Genomic DNA, 13,660 nt, shown 5'->3' on the forward strand with positions numbered 1-13,660 from the left:
ACCGGCAGGGGCCCCTTTCCACTGGCAATGGTAGGCCGGAGGGATGTATGAGGCCTGTTGGTGCCGAGACTCCAGGGAGTGCCTGGAACCGACGCTCCCCGCTTCCGAACGGCGCCGGCTCTGAACGGAGGATGTCGGAGATATAGGAATCGCTGGCCCTGGCGAAGGTCGGCTCCGATGGCGGACCAACGGGCTCGGATCCGTGACGGGGGAATGATCACTGGAGACTACAATGAAGGCCCCCGGATCCGGCACCTCCTCTGGAGCTGGTCTGACCGGCGAGTTCAGGTGAGGGGAAGGCGTGCGCGGAACCACCAACACCACCTCCTCCGTAGAAGCCCGACGTGGGGACCGAGAGTGCCGATGCTTGGCCTTCTTCGGCTTTTTGGAAGGAGGCTCCGAAGAGGCCCTCGGAACCGAAGCCCTCTCGGCGGCCGGCCTCTTGCTGGACTCCGGCCTTGGACCCGACACCTTCCTGGGGGTCGACTTCCCAGCGGCGAGCTGGGGCCTCAGCGCTGTAACCGCTGTCGGTTCCACTGATGGCCTCGGATCCGCTCTCTTCGGCTCTGATCCCAAAGCCTTCTTCGGATCCGAGCGCGCCGACGCCGCATCTTGGGGCGATTTAACCGGCCCCTGCGCTGGAGAGGCCGCTCTCGATGCCACAGCACTCGTCGGCCGAGATTTCGATGCCGACTTCATGGATGCCACTGAGCCCGCTCGGGAATGCCTTTCAGCAGAGGGGCTAGGGCCAGCCTTGGGGGAGGGCAAAGGAGTACCCTCAGACATCACCTTCTGCCACAACGAGGAGTTCAAGAGCGCTTGACGCTCCTGCCGGGCCTTGTGAGTAAACTTTTGGCAGACCTTGCAAGCCGGAACGTTGTGGGTCTCCCCCAGGCAAAACAGACACAGATCATGGCCATCGGTTTGGGCCATTTTCGTGTGGCACTGAACGCAGTGCTTAAATAAGGCCTTAGAAGCCATAATAGGGTCAGGCAAAAAGGCGTCGTCAAAACAGTCCGAGGTTATATTTACCGAGTCCAGCCAAGATCCAAATCAGTCAGAAGAAGAATAGTCAAGTCCGAAGTGCGAAGTCAATACCAAATAATCACTCAATCAATCACTACAAGCACGGAGCTGCGAAGCAGACGTTCACTTCAAGCGGCGGCAAGAAGAGAACTGAGGGAAGGGGCCGTTGGTCGCTGGAAGGACATGTGACTGTTTGGGCGGGAAACGGTCACTGAGGCGCGCGACAAACAGCCCCTTCGGAGCTATAGAAGCGATGAAGAATTTTCCGGCAGCTGGCCTGCGCCTGCGCAGTCCCCATGTGTGGAGGCACAGAAGAACAAAGATGAACTTGGTATTACTACCTGCTGCATGTACTATGATACAGAATGGTGATGTGTTGGAAAGGCTGTCATATCACGTTCTGGGGACTTCCCTCATGCTACAGGGCTCCATTTCTACCTCAAGCCTTAAGACTGAACTGTTTACCTCAACAGCATCTTCTAGATTGTATTATAATCCCTATCATTTAACCTTAGGAACAAATACAACTCCATTTTACCTTATGAAAAGCAAGGCTGCCAAGTTGAGCCTAGCCAACTAGTGGGAGAGTTGGGGGTCGTGGGCATGGAGGGGCATTGGCAACATCCCTATATCACTTCCAGGTACAACCTAGCTCTAGGGATCACCACAACTCTATTGTAAAATTCTATGGAAATTCCTGGAGCTACCATTGTCACTTGCATGTTGTTCCCAGAAGTGATACGCTAGTGACTCCCCCCCTCTGAGCCCTTTATTTTTCTCTTGCCGCCACTGAGAGCAATGGTGGGAAACAGACTGAATCTCCAGGAGTTTGCTAACCATAGTGGACAAATGGTAAGCCTAATGAACTCATAGTTTCAATTCTTGGTCTTCAGTTCAAACTACTTGTCTTACTGGAAGTGACCCTACCTTGCTAGGTTCCAGCTTCCTTCACTGTTTCCTCAGAAACTTGGCAACCCTGCCTGCCTTGGGTTACATTATCTGCTCCTGAACTTCAGTTCACAATTTTGGGTCATATTACAATATGTGACCTATTTTGGCCTTTCAGATATTTAGTTGACATTTTGAAAGCAGACTTCTAATTCCCTGGGATCACATTTCTCATCTCAGTCCCTGTTGGACTGACAGCTGACTTGTTCAGACCCTGAAAACCATGACCAGCATTTTGATTATATTAAAGTTGTTCAATATTCTGCTTCTCTATCACATTTTGTAAGCATAATACCAGTTCCTTCATCCATGTTTTAGAAAATATTATTTTGTACTAACCTTGATGGCTTAGATTTTTCTTCTTTTACATTATATGACCAATCCATTAGCCAGTTTTTAATTGTTACTAGTATTCCTTTGCTTTCCCAGTATGTCTTCACTTCCTGAATATTCATAAACCTAGAATGTTTACAATAATGCATTACTGAGAGCACAAGCTGAAGTGTGAACAAGCTGCAATACTACTGGAGTTATACTATTTTATAGAAATAAAAAAGACAAATAATAAGCTAACAGGAACACTGTGAAAGACTTTAACACTCTATTTATTCTCAAACAGTTATTAGGAAAACATCCAGGTTTCATTATTATGTATTTGCCATTGCATGAACATGAATGTCATACACAGTTTCTAGGGAAAGATAGGCCCCTTTTAAAACAAAAACAACTATGTATTTATATAATGTGTTGTTCAACCGTAAATTCTGGATACTGGAGCATCTCAGATACCAGAACAGCACTAATGAAGCTAGTAAATATCCTGTTTTCTCAGTAAAGGAAAGAAATGCCCCCAAATACCCGCTTCCTAGGAACTGAGAGTGCAGCAACTAAACTGGAGTCCACAGCAATGCCACCTCCAATCACGAGTCATGGAACAGCATGCCAATGACACTCCCATGTCAGATATATATGGAAGCAGTCAACCAATGCACTCCAGCTCCACATGCTTCTCTGATATTATTCTCTCATTCACAGCACAGAGTAAGGGAACGAATAAAGAAAACAAAGTACCAGCCACTACTGGTATGCACAAGAAAAATATGATAAATACCATGCTCCAGGGAGATTTGCAGATGGAGACTTGAATCCTTTCCTATAAACACATACTCTTTTGAAACACAGACATAGAATGAAAAAAAAAGAACCATCCAACCATATCACCCTGCACACCTCATGTGGCAGAGGAAACCCCCACAAAAAGCCTAAAGCAAGAGTTCAGATACCAGAGGCAGGGTTATAATACCCCAAAGAGCAGCTTTTTACTAGGCAAGTGAGACGCAGACACTAGGCCAGCAACAAGAGAACACACAACTGCACATTCAAAGATGGCATATTTATTATCTTCCTAATAGCTTACTGGGGCTAAGCTCTCATGTTGGAAACAGGACTTAAGGATGGAAATCCTACCACAGGGAAATCTGGGAATGACATAGCTCACCATTTAACTAGCAACAGTCTGATGAGCAGCAAAATAGAAGGATGAGACTGCAGATCAGTCCTCTACCCACGCATCCAACTGGGAATACAGGGGGGGGGACACAATGAGGCATTTGGAATTCTCCATTGGCCTTGGAGGCAAAACTAGCAATACATACTAGAGCAGGAAAGAATACGGAGAACGATGCCCAACAGTACAGGCTTAGCATGACTGAGGGTCAAACCACACGAGACAAAGTACACTTGAATTACACTCAAATACACTCGAATTACAAAATACACTCGAATTACCCATGTAATTTGAGTGTATTTTGTCTTGTGTGGTGAGTAGAGATGGGCACGAACCGCATTACGAACTTCAAAAACCCACGAAAATGGCGATCGCGCAATCACGATCCGGTGGTTTGTTATCGGCCACAGCCAACGAACCAGCGGTCGGCAAAAGCCTGGTTCGGTGAGTCTGGCAGTGGTTCGGGAAGGCAGACACTCAGGCGCCAGCAATCAATTCCCCTGGCAATGGAGCCAGGGGAATGCCTGAACTCTGAGCTCCTTCTGTCACCCTGGAAACCCAAATGGAAGCCCAGCTTACCTTGATCGGCAGGTCTTCCTTCCAACCACGGAGCTGCAAAGTGGTTACAAGTTGGGAGAAGACACCCAGGGGAGGGAGGGGGAAGGGGGTGTCCTGTCACCATGGGCACTCCAATCTCATCCCTGCAAACCCTGATAGGCAGCTCTGACGGCCAAACACAGACCTCCTGAGTTGCTCAATGGGACCTGTGCTTATAAATAGCCGTGGGCTCCCAGGCTGGGTTTCACTTTCAGTGAGCAGTGGAGTGGGACAGAGTTCTTGCTTGCCACTTGCTAGCCTTTGGGGAGAGAAACTGAGAGTATAATTCATCTTGGATTTGGGGGATTGGGATCAATCTCCTCTGGTTCCAGGGCTGCTGCCTGGCTCTGGGGCCAAGCTCAGTGGACACCTCGACTGAGGGCTCACATTGATTATTGATCAGTGCCTGATCGGGTCAGGTCTGTGGGAGTAGTGGGCTAGGGCTCTAGTCCCTCCTTCCCTCTGGTGCCAGGGCTGCTGCCAGGCCCTGGGGCCAAGCTAGGTGGGCACCTCGGCTGAGGGCTGACCAAATGATTCTTATTATTATCACAATCCTAATCATTTTAATTATGGTTCTTATTATTACTATTATTATTCTTAGTCTCTGTGCCTGTTCTGCCCAGGCATCTTGGTGTGCTGGGCTATGGCTGTAACCCCAGCCTCTGGTTCCAGTGCTGCTGCCAGGCCCTGGGGCCAAGCTCAGTGGGCACCTCAACTGAGGGCTCACACAGTGTTATTAGTGCCTGTTCTGTTCAGATCTGTGGGAGTGGTGGGCTAGGGCTCTAGTCCCTCCCTCCCTCTGGGACCAGGGCTGCTACCAGGCCCTGGGGCCAAGCTCAGTGGGCACCTCAGCTGAGGGCTCACACAGTGTTATTAGTGCCTGATCTGTTCAGGTCTGTGGGAGTGGTGGGCTAGGGCTCTAGTCCCTCCCTCCCTCTGGTGCCAGGACTGCTGCCAGGCCCTGGGGCCAAGCTCAGTGGGCACCACGGCGGAGGGCACACAGAGTCATCTCCTTTCCTGTCCTCCTTAATTCTAGTTTGGTGGCACAATGAGTCTTCCTCTTGTGTTGGCTGCCAAGGGTGGTTGTGGGGTGAAGTGCGATGGCAGTCCTCCTGGTTCAGTTGTTGAAAGCAGTACTGGATGTGGCTTGGGGGCCACAGGGAGTCCTCCTGCTCCCCCCCAATTCACCTATGTGGGCTGTGGAGGCCCAAGAGGTCTTTGCGCAGGGGGGAGAGAATCTCTCTCAACATTTTGAGGAGGGGTGGGCGGGTGATGGATCCCTGGAGGAATGGTATGTGTGTTATGAAAGATCCTTCCCGTCCCCATCCCAAACTCTTGGTGGTGTCCCCTCCTGCAGTCCACCCCTCACCCCATCGTCCATGTCCAGCCCCGCAACACAGCCTGTAACCATTCATCCTCCTTCCCCTGGGACAGTTAGTGGTCAAAATTACAATGCCTCCATATGGAGGCACTATTGGGCCCTTCCTGATGACCCCAGTGTGGTGTGGTGCCATGCCTGTGATGTCCTGGTGCGCAGGGGCAAAACCCTGAAGCACCTGTCTTCGACAGCCCTGACTCAGCACCTGAAGAGGCACCACCTGAGCCTGTCTCCCTCCTCACCCAGTGAAACATCCATTGGGGGGAGAAAGGGGGCGTGGGTCAGTGGGAGGATCACTTTGCCCTGAGGGTGATGCTGGTGAGAGCAGAGTGCTCCAGCAGGCCGCACTGGCGGAGGTTGTCCCCTCAAGGTCTGGGACAGCGCCACTTACAACCTCGAGGCTGATGGCTCAGGAGGCGGCTGCCGCTGCACTGTTCCTCAGTGGGACCCCTGGGTGGGACCCGCGGTGGCTGGGGGATGAGGTCCCCGGTCTGAATGACACGTTCTCACCCTCCCACACCAGGAATACAAGCGCGCTCCTCTTTGGCCTGGTGGTTGCGAGGGGATCTTCCCACTTACCCCCCACATGACAATTCCTCTCCCTCCCCTCCTTTCCGGCAAGGCAGGAAGGTGAGTGATGCTGCTGATGGCAGCCTCCTTTGGGCACTTGTGCAGCAGCTCAGGAACTGTTTCACATATAGTTCAGCCGCACGGTGCCCCCATCCATCGCAAACGCAGAGCCCTCTGAGCAGGGGGGAATGGGTAGTTCGACTTATGTCCTTCCCGCAAAGGCAAGAAGGTGGCTGATGTCAGCTGCTGCTGCTGCTGCCATGTTTCCATCTCCCCCTCTCAGGAACCACTCTGACCTGTCCAAACAATGCCTCCTGTCCTGCCCATCCCCTACTTTCCACAAAGGCAGGATGGTGGATCAGTTAAGCCCCTGCTTCACGAGGGACTATCCTGTTACTGCTCCCTCTTTGGTTACACAGCTCGGTTGCACTTGCGCAGCCGATTGTATTGTGTACAGATACAGTCGGTTGACAATGTGGCGGCACCCCTGTCAACGGGACTGATGGGACCTCTTTCAGCTGGGTGGGAATGTTTCCCGCAACTCCTGTCCTTTCTGTCAAGGCAGGAAGGTGCGTACTGTCGGCTGCCACCGTATTACTCCTCAGTGGGACCCTCGGTTGAGGACTCATAGCTGCTGGGGGATCTTCCCCCTCCCCCTCCTCACATCGGACAGAACAAGACAGAGAGACAGATAGAAAGATGTATTGAAAAACAACAACAAAACCATTGGAAAAAGATGGACACACAAGCCTACATATGGATGATGACACAGAAAGGAAAATAGAAAACAACATAGTTATTGAAAGAGAAAAAAAGACAGCTAGTGATGGAAAGAAATAATAAAGGACAGATATATACGTAGAAAGAGATAGATTAGATAAATAGTGGTGGAATCACATAGGAAGAGACAGAGAGAGATAGAAAGTTGCAAATAGTGAGAGGGAAAAACAGAGAAACAGATAGAAAGGGGCACACAGATATCAACCGTTCTAGAAGTAGAAATAGAATGTGAATGCATCAAGGAGGTATAGAATTGAACAGAACATGCCACATCCATGGAGAAAAGGATTGAAAATCAAAAACAGAGAAAGAGTCAAAAGTACAGAATGTATCAGTACAATACAAAAGACACTAGAATGTATGCACAAACATTAGAGAATGAATGTTACAGTTAGAGAATGGTATATGGTTGGAGAACTGTACGTAGAGACAGATAGAGATTCCTGGCCCCTCCGCACCGGGAATACCAACACGCTCTTCTTTGGCCTGGAGGTTGGGGGGATCTTCCCACTTACCCCCCACATGACAGGTCCTCTCCCTCCCATCCTTTCCGGCAAGGCAGGAAGGTGTGTACTGTTGGCTGCCGCTGCTGCACTGTTCCTCAGTGGGACCCTCGGATGAGGACCCACGGATGCTGAGGGATGTTCTCCCTCCCCCTCCTCATGATGACATGTCCTCTCCCTCCCATCTTTTCCGGCAAGGCAAGAAAGGGTGTACTGTTGGCTGCCGCCGCCGCACTGTTCCTCAGTGGGACCCTCGGGTGAGGACCCGCGGATGCTGAGGGATATTCCCCCTCCCCTTCCTCATGATGACAGGTCCTCTCCCACCCACTCTGGGAATACCTGCGCACTCCTCTTTGCCCTGGAGGTTGGAGGTTACCCCCCGCAAGGCAGGAAGGTGGGTACTGTTGGCTGCTGTCGAAATTTTCCTTAGTGGGACCCCGAGGTGAGGACCTGCAGTTGCTGGGGGATCAGGCCCCCGTCTGAATGTCATGTCCTCTCCCACCCACGCCGGGAATATCAGCGTGCTCCTCCTTGGCCTGGCAGGCGGGCACATGGGGGGTGCTGCTGGCAAGAGGCCAGACCCCCCACCCCCTGAGGGGAGGTGGCTCGCCACTGCCTCCCCAGGCCCCCCAGGCCTGGTGGCTGCCCCCTGTACACACCTTCCGGCCTGCGCCAGGAATACCAGCGCGCTCCTTTTTGGCCTGGCGAGCGGGCACATGGGGGGTGCCGCTGGAGAGCGGCCAGACCCCTGCCTCCTGAGGGGAGGCGGCTCAACACCGCCATCTCCGTGCCTGCCAGGCCCAGTGGCCGCCCCCAGTACAACACCTTTCGGCCTGCGCTGGGAATACCAGCATGCTCCTTTTTGGCCTGGCGGGCAGGCACATGGGGGGTTCTGCTGGCGAGCAGCCAGACCCCCTGCCCCCTGAGGGGAGGCGGCTCAATGCTGCCTCCCCATGCCCATCAGGCCTGGTGGCTGCCGTCATCACCCACATTCCTGCCATTGCAGGGAATACCAGCACACTCCTTTTTGGCCTGGCGGGCGGGCACATGGGTGGTGCCACCGGCGAGTGGCCAGACCCCCCGCCCCCTGAGGGCTTGTTCCATTAACTCAGACACCTGTGGATGAGCCTTGGAACTGAGAAGTGCTTGTACAGGTTTTGATGGTGTGGGTAGAACACTCTGATGAACCTGTTCTGCAGGGGACAAAGCCTCAGCCTGATGAACAGAACTATCAGAGCGGCTATAAAACCTAACTGTCTTTGAATTTGTTTTGCACTTTAGTGTCTGTATGAAAGGACCTTGTTTAAGGTGAGGAGAAATTTCCGTATCTTTTCCAGGGTAGGAAAAGCAATGCCTAGTGATGAGTCTAAGATTGCCCCTACAAATGTCACTTTCTGGCGGAGAACCAGGGATGACTTTTCCACCTGGCGTAGGACTGCAAGAACCAGAGCTGTGTGTTGTGACACGGACTATTTTGTCTGGCCCACCAGAAGCCAATTGACGAGGTAGGGAAAGATGGTAACTCTTTTTCTCTGAGGTGGCTGACCACTACTGCCCATGACTTTTGTGAAGAACCTTGTATTGGTGTCATTTGGATCCACATTGAAAAAGAAGGGTTGCACCTGTAACTGTTCATCGAGAGTTCTGCTGTGCAGGCACAATGGGGAACTGTGTATGTGCAGGCTAGCCAAGGACATTCCAAAGCTCCAAAAGGTGTGAGATGTTCACCTAGCCTTTTTGTGCGCTTTTCTAGTGGGCACAGCTATAAAAGGCAGAGCAAGCAGATCCCTCCTTCAGTTCACTAAGCTGCTGGTGAAGAAGATAAAGTACCATAGTAAAAAGCACATGGTGGAGAAGAAGGAGGGATGTGTCTGCACAGAACACCCGATAAACAACAGTTACAGGTAGGTGCAATCCTGTTTTCATTGTCGTGTCCACTGTGCAGTCCCACATGGGAGATTAACGAGCTATCTTACCCAGGAGATGGGCATGAAGCTCTTTATTGAAAAAGACTCTTCAGGACTGTTTTGCCAATTGCTGTATCCTTTCTGGAGTCTACATCAATGGCATGATGTTTAATGAATCTGGATGGTGTCAACCAGGTGGCCACTTTGCAGAAGTCCACTAAAGGAATGCCCAAGTTAAATGCTGATGAGGTGGATTGGGCCCTTGTAGAATGATGTTCAGTGAGCATGGTTGATTGGACTGCTCACAGCACTCTGTAATGAGCCATACTATCCAATTTGATATAGACTGAGCCGTGACTTTCTGACTCTTCTTAGGTTCTTTGAAGGAAATGAATAGGTTAGGGTCCTTTTGGAAGATGGTGGTCCTGTTCAAATAAAAACACAAGGCACATTTAATGTCCAGTGTGTGAAGAAGTCTTTCGGCATCCGTAGAGGGTGTGGGAAAGAAAACAGGCAAGACAATGTCCTGATTCAAGTGGAAAGCAGAGACAACCTTGGGCAGGAAAAGAAGGCTCAAATGGAGGATCACCTTGTCTGCAAGCATCTTGAAAAAAGGTGGATCATATCTCACTCACCTTCCTAGCTGAGGCTACGGCTATGAAGAAGGCCGTCTTAGCAGCTAGAAGCTTAAGTGGGCAGGTAGCTAGATGCTCGAAAGCTTTATGCATGAGAACTGTTAGAACCAGAGACAGACTCCATTGGGGAGTGGGACTGGACACAGGAGTGTAAAGGTTAGCTAAACCCTTAGGGAAGGATTTACACTGAAACAGAGAAAAAAGAGACTTCCTTGCATTTGTTCATGATAGGGCAAGATGGAACTGGATATCCCCTGTTTTTTTAGCTGAACCAGGTAGTATAATACGGACAGCAAGGGAGCAAAAGAAGGATCCAAGCCGTTTTCTACAGCCCAGAGGGGAAAACGTTTCCATTTTCCCAAGTATGACTTCTGAGTGGAAGGTTTCCTGGCCTGTAAAAGGATTTCCTGGACTGGGGAAGAAAAAATCAGTTCAGAGGGGACACAAACCAGGCTGTCAACTTCAGGGTGTCCAGATCGTGGTAAAAGACCACATTGTCCTAGAGAAGGTTTGGTGACAGGGAAACCAGTACATTCTGCCCTGCGACATTCTGTACAGGGTGGAGAACCAGGCTTGTCTTGGGCAGTACAGGCAATCACAATAGCTGAGGACCGCTCCCTCATCATTTTGCTGAGTGCTAAATTCATGTGGGGCAGAGGAGGGAAAGCATATAGGAGGGTGTCTGACCAAAGGATTTGAAAAGCTTCCCCAAGGGATGACCTCCCTTTCCCTGCTCAAGAGCAGTATTGGAGACACCTTTTGTTGAGGGTCATAGCAAAGAAGTCTGTGTTGGGAAACCTCCACATTATAAAGTCAGGGTGAAGGAAGTCCATGTGGATGGGCCATTCATAGTTCTGGTCTTTGGACTGGCTTAATGCATCTGCCAGAACATTGCCCTTGCCAGCTATGTGGATGGCCAACAGGGAGACGTCATGTTGGATAGCCTATTCACAAATCAGGGATGACTCTTGGGAGAGAGCCAGAGAGGCTGTGACATCCTGCTTGTTTAATTAGTGCATGGCAGTTGTGTTGGCTGTGCAAATCTGGACATTCCTGCCTTCCATCAGATGGAACAGAGCTTGATATGTAACCTGGATTGGTGGTGAGTCTAAACCCTTTTCACTTGCTTTGAAGGGTTTCAGTAACAATGGAATTTGCAGGAGGGTGATGGAACAAGAACCCAGCCCCTTCTTGTTTTGTTTAGATTGTCCAACTTTCTTGAAGTTGCTGAAGTGAGGCAGGTATGGACCAAACCTCCTTTGTGAATCTATTATGCCTTGCAATATCAGAAATGGTACTGAACTGGCTGCCTCTAAGTGGAGAACCTTAAAGACTGGTTCTTGAGAGGTTGGAGTGGAGCAGGTTACTTCTATATCAAGGGACCCTGCCATCCTGGCCAACTGCTCAGAATCAAAGCGAAGGTCCTTGGTAGGAGACACGTCAGAGTCCTCCATAATGCACTCTGGCGGAGATGGTTCAGAAGCAATATCAGATCTGAAGTCAGAACTTTCATTGGAATGCCTTGGTGGATCAAGTGTCAGTTCCATGGTTTCAGAGTGCTCAGAAAACGTTGGTGGAACCGAGGATGGTTTGGCTAGGAGATAGCAGGAAGGGGATCAGTAGGGTAGCATTCAAGGTCATCTCAAAAGCAGTAGTGTGGTGGCGGGTATAGGCCTAGGGAACCATTGAATCTGTAAGCATAATAATGATACAGAGACTTGTAAGAGGAGACTGGACCCAAGAATGTCTATGGATCCTAGCCATCTCAAGACAACTGTCGCTCTCGGCTGGAACTGAAGAGGCCTTCTGATTCTGTGCAGGGCACACAGGGGAAGGCAGCAATGGAATCATGGCCATTGTCAGTTTGACAATGTCCAGGATTTTGCACTCCAAGAGGGAAGGAGTGGAGGAAGAACGATGTCTAGGGGTTGGAGAAGGAGTCCTTGGAACCGCAGGCAGGTTTGATGCTACCGAGGTAGATGGAGCCGAAGCTGAGAATTGTTTCCTCTTGTGCGGCTTCAGAGTCAAGTGCTTATCAGCATGCTTTGTCTTAAGCTTAAACTTTTTTCATGGCAGCTCGGATTGACACCAAGATGGGCCAGAGTCTACTGGCAGGTATTGGCACTCAGAGCCAAAGGGATGGAGGTACCAAAGAAGCCTGTTCTGGGTGCTGCAGTCCTTGTTTAGCTTCCTTGGGGACCTCAGAGTCAGATGTGCCACTTTCTAACATGACACCCATTTGTGGCAGGCTTTGGGCGTGAATTGCTTGCTGACACTGCAGCACACGGTATTGTGGCCCTTGCCCAGGCACATGAGGCATTTATCATGCCCATCAGACTGGGCCATCTTGGACCTGCACTTGAGGCACTTCTTGAACAGTGCTTTTGAAGCTATGGTTCCGAAGGCTGGAAATAGCATCTTCTTTCTTCTCTCAGAATCAAGGAGAGAAGCTTGATGTCACGGTGCAGCCAGGGCTCAGTGACAGTGAAGGCTCCTCAGAGGAGGAGAGGTCCTATGTAACCAACTGAGGGCCGACAGGAGCCAACCAGCAGGAGAATGAGACACAGGTATGTCAGGACCTACAGCCAGAAGCTGGGTCAGAAGCAACTCCATCCTCCATCTCTGCCCCAGCAGGTGAAGGCCAGCAAGCTGCTTCCAGCTCTCCAGGATCACCAGTGCCTCTGGAACGCTGTAGACACAGACTAAGGGCATAATTACAAGCAAAAATGAGCAGTGCATGCTTGATGGCTCAAAGGCAGCTGCCTGCTGACAGTGAAGATGAGTTTTTACAGGACTGTACCTGAGAAGCCGGCTGGGTGCGTGACTATGGGTGTTCAGACTATAAAGCCTGCAGAGAGATGCTTCTGGGCATGGACGCAATGTGTACATTGAGATGCTGACCTGCTGACACTACCTGATTGATAACTGGAAACCTGACCTCAGCCTGAACGACTCTGAATTTCAAATACTTATCTTAAGAGACTGATTGCTGTGAATGACCTGACTTTGGAACTTCCCTTGGCCTTGTTATTCTGAGTGACTGGAAAAGACACTGGGACCTGATACTGGAGCCCAGCAGCAAGTACTCTTGAGCACTTCCTTCTTCAGCAGCAGCTAAAGAAGAACTGAGGAAGGGATCTGCTTGCCCCGCCTTTTATAGCCGCACCCACTAGAAAAGTGAGTGAAAAGGCTAGGTGAGAGTCTTGCTCCTTTTGGAGATTTGGAATGTCTGCAGATGGCCAGCGTGTGCAAAATTCCCCATGTGAGACTACATAGAAGACACAATGATGAACTTTATATAATGAGCATTTATTGAAACATGAAAATATACATCTTTTAAATTGACAGCAACAAATTAAACTTTACTTCTTAATAGGGGTAGGATATCTCTTAACAACAACATTTGAAACTTTTTGGTAATTAAGAAACTCAGTCAAGGAATGAAGGTCTACAATGGGATGGGAACCCCCTGACTTTTTGTATATAATAAAACACTGTTGATACAGCCAGATGGAACCGGTTCTATGGCCTATTTCAGAAGCAAAGACTTCCTCTTAAAGTAAGGCAGGAGGAGGTGAAGGGTTCTGCAGAAAGGAAATAATGGGCAGAGTTGCCTTGAACTCTAGACAGTAACTTTGGTCAATTGTGGACAACACCCAAGCCTCTTGAGTAATTGCCTGCCAACCCTGTAGAGGGTAGTTGACAGTCATGGCATGAGGCGGCTTGGTGTCGAAAATCTTGTTTGTTAGACCCAGATTGATCCCTTGGAGACTGGGAACTATTTTTTGACTTGGCTCATAAATACCTCC

At 50.2% G+C, this 13,660-nt stretch overlaps 1 protein-coding gene across 1 annotated transcript in view; it reads right to left on the reverse strand.

Annotated features, from left to right (window-relative positions):
- LOC129323476 (sodium/hydrogen exchanger 10-like) overlaps window positions 1-13,660 on the reverse strand; it is a 430,138-nt gene that overhangs the window by 195,121 nt on the left and 221,357 nt on the right. The window contains exon 13 of the mRNA XM_054970016.1: window positions 2,314-2,433. Within this exon, the coding sequence (XP_054825991.1) occupies window positions 2,314-2,433 (120 nt within the window). The remainder of the gene's footprint in view (window positions 1-2,313; window positions 2,434-13,660) is intronic.

This window comes from Eublepharis macularius, chromosome 2 (genome assembly GCF_028583425.1).
Source record: "Eublepharis macularius isolate TG4126 chromosome 2, MPM_Emac_v1.0, whole genome shotgun sequence".
Classification (NCBI taxonomy): domain Eukaryota; kingdom Metazoa; phylum Chordata; class Lepidosauria; order Squamata; family Eublepharidae; genus Eublepharis; species Eublepharis macularius.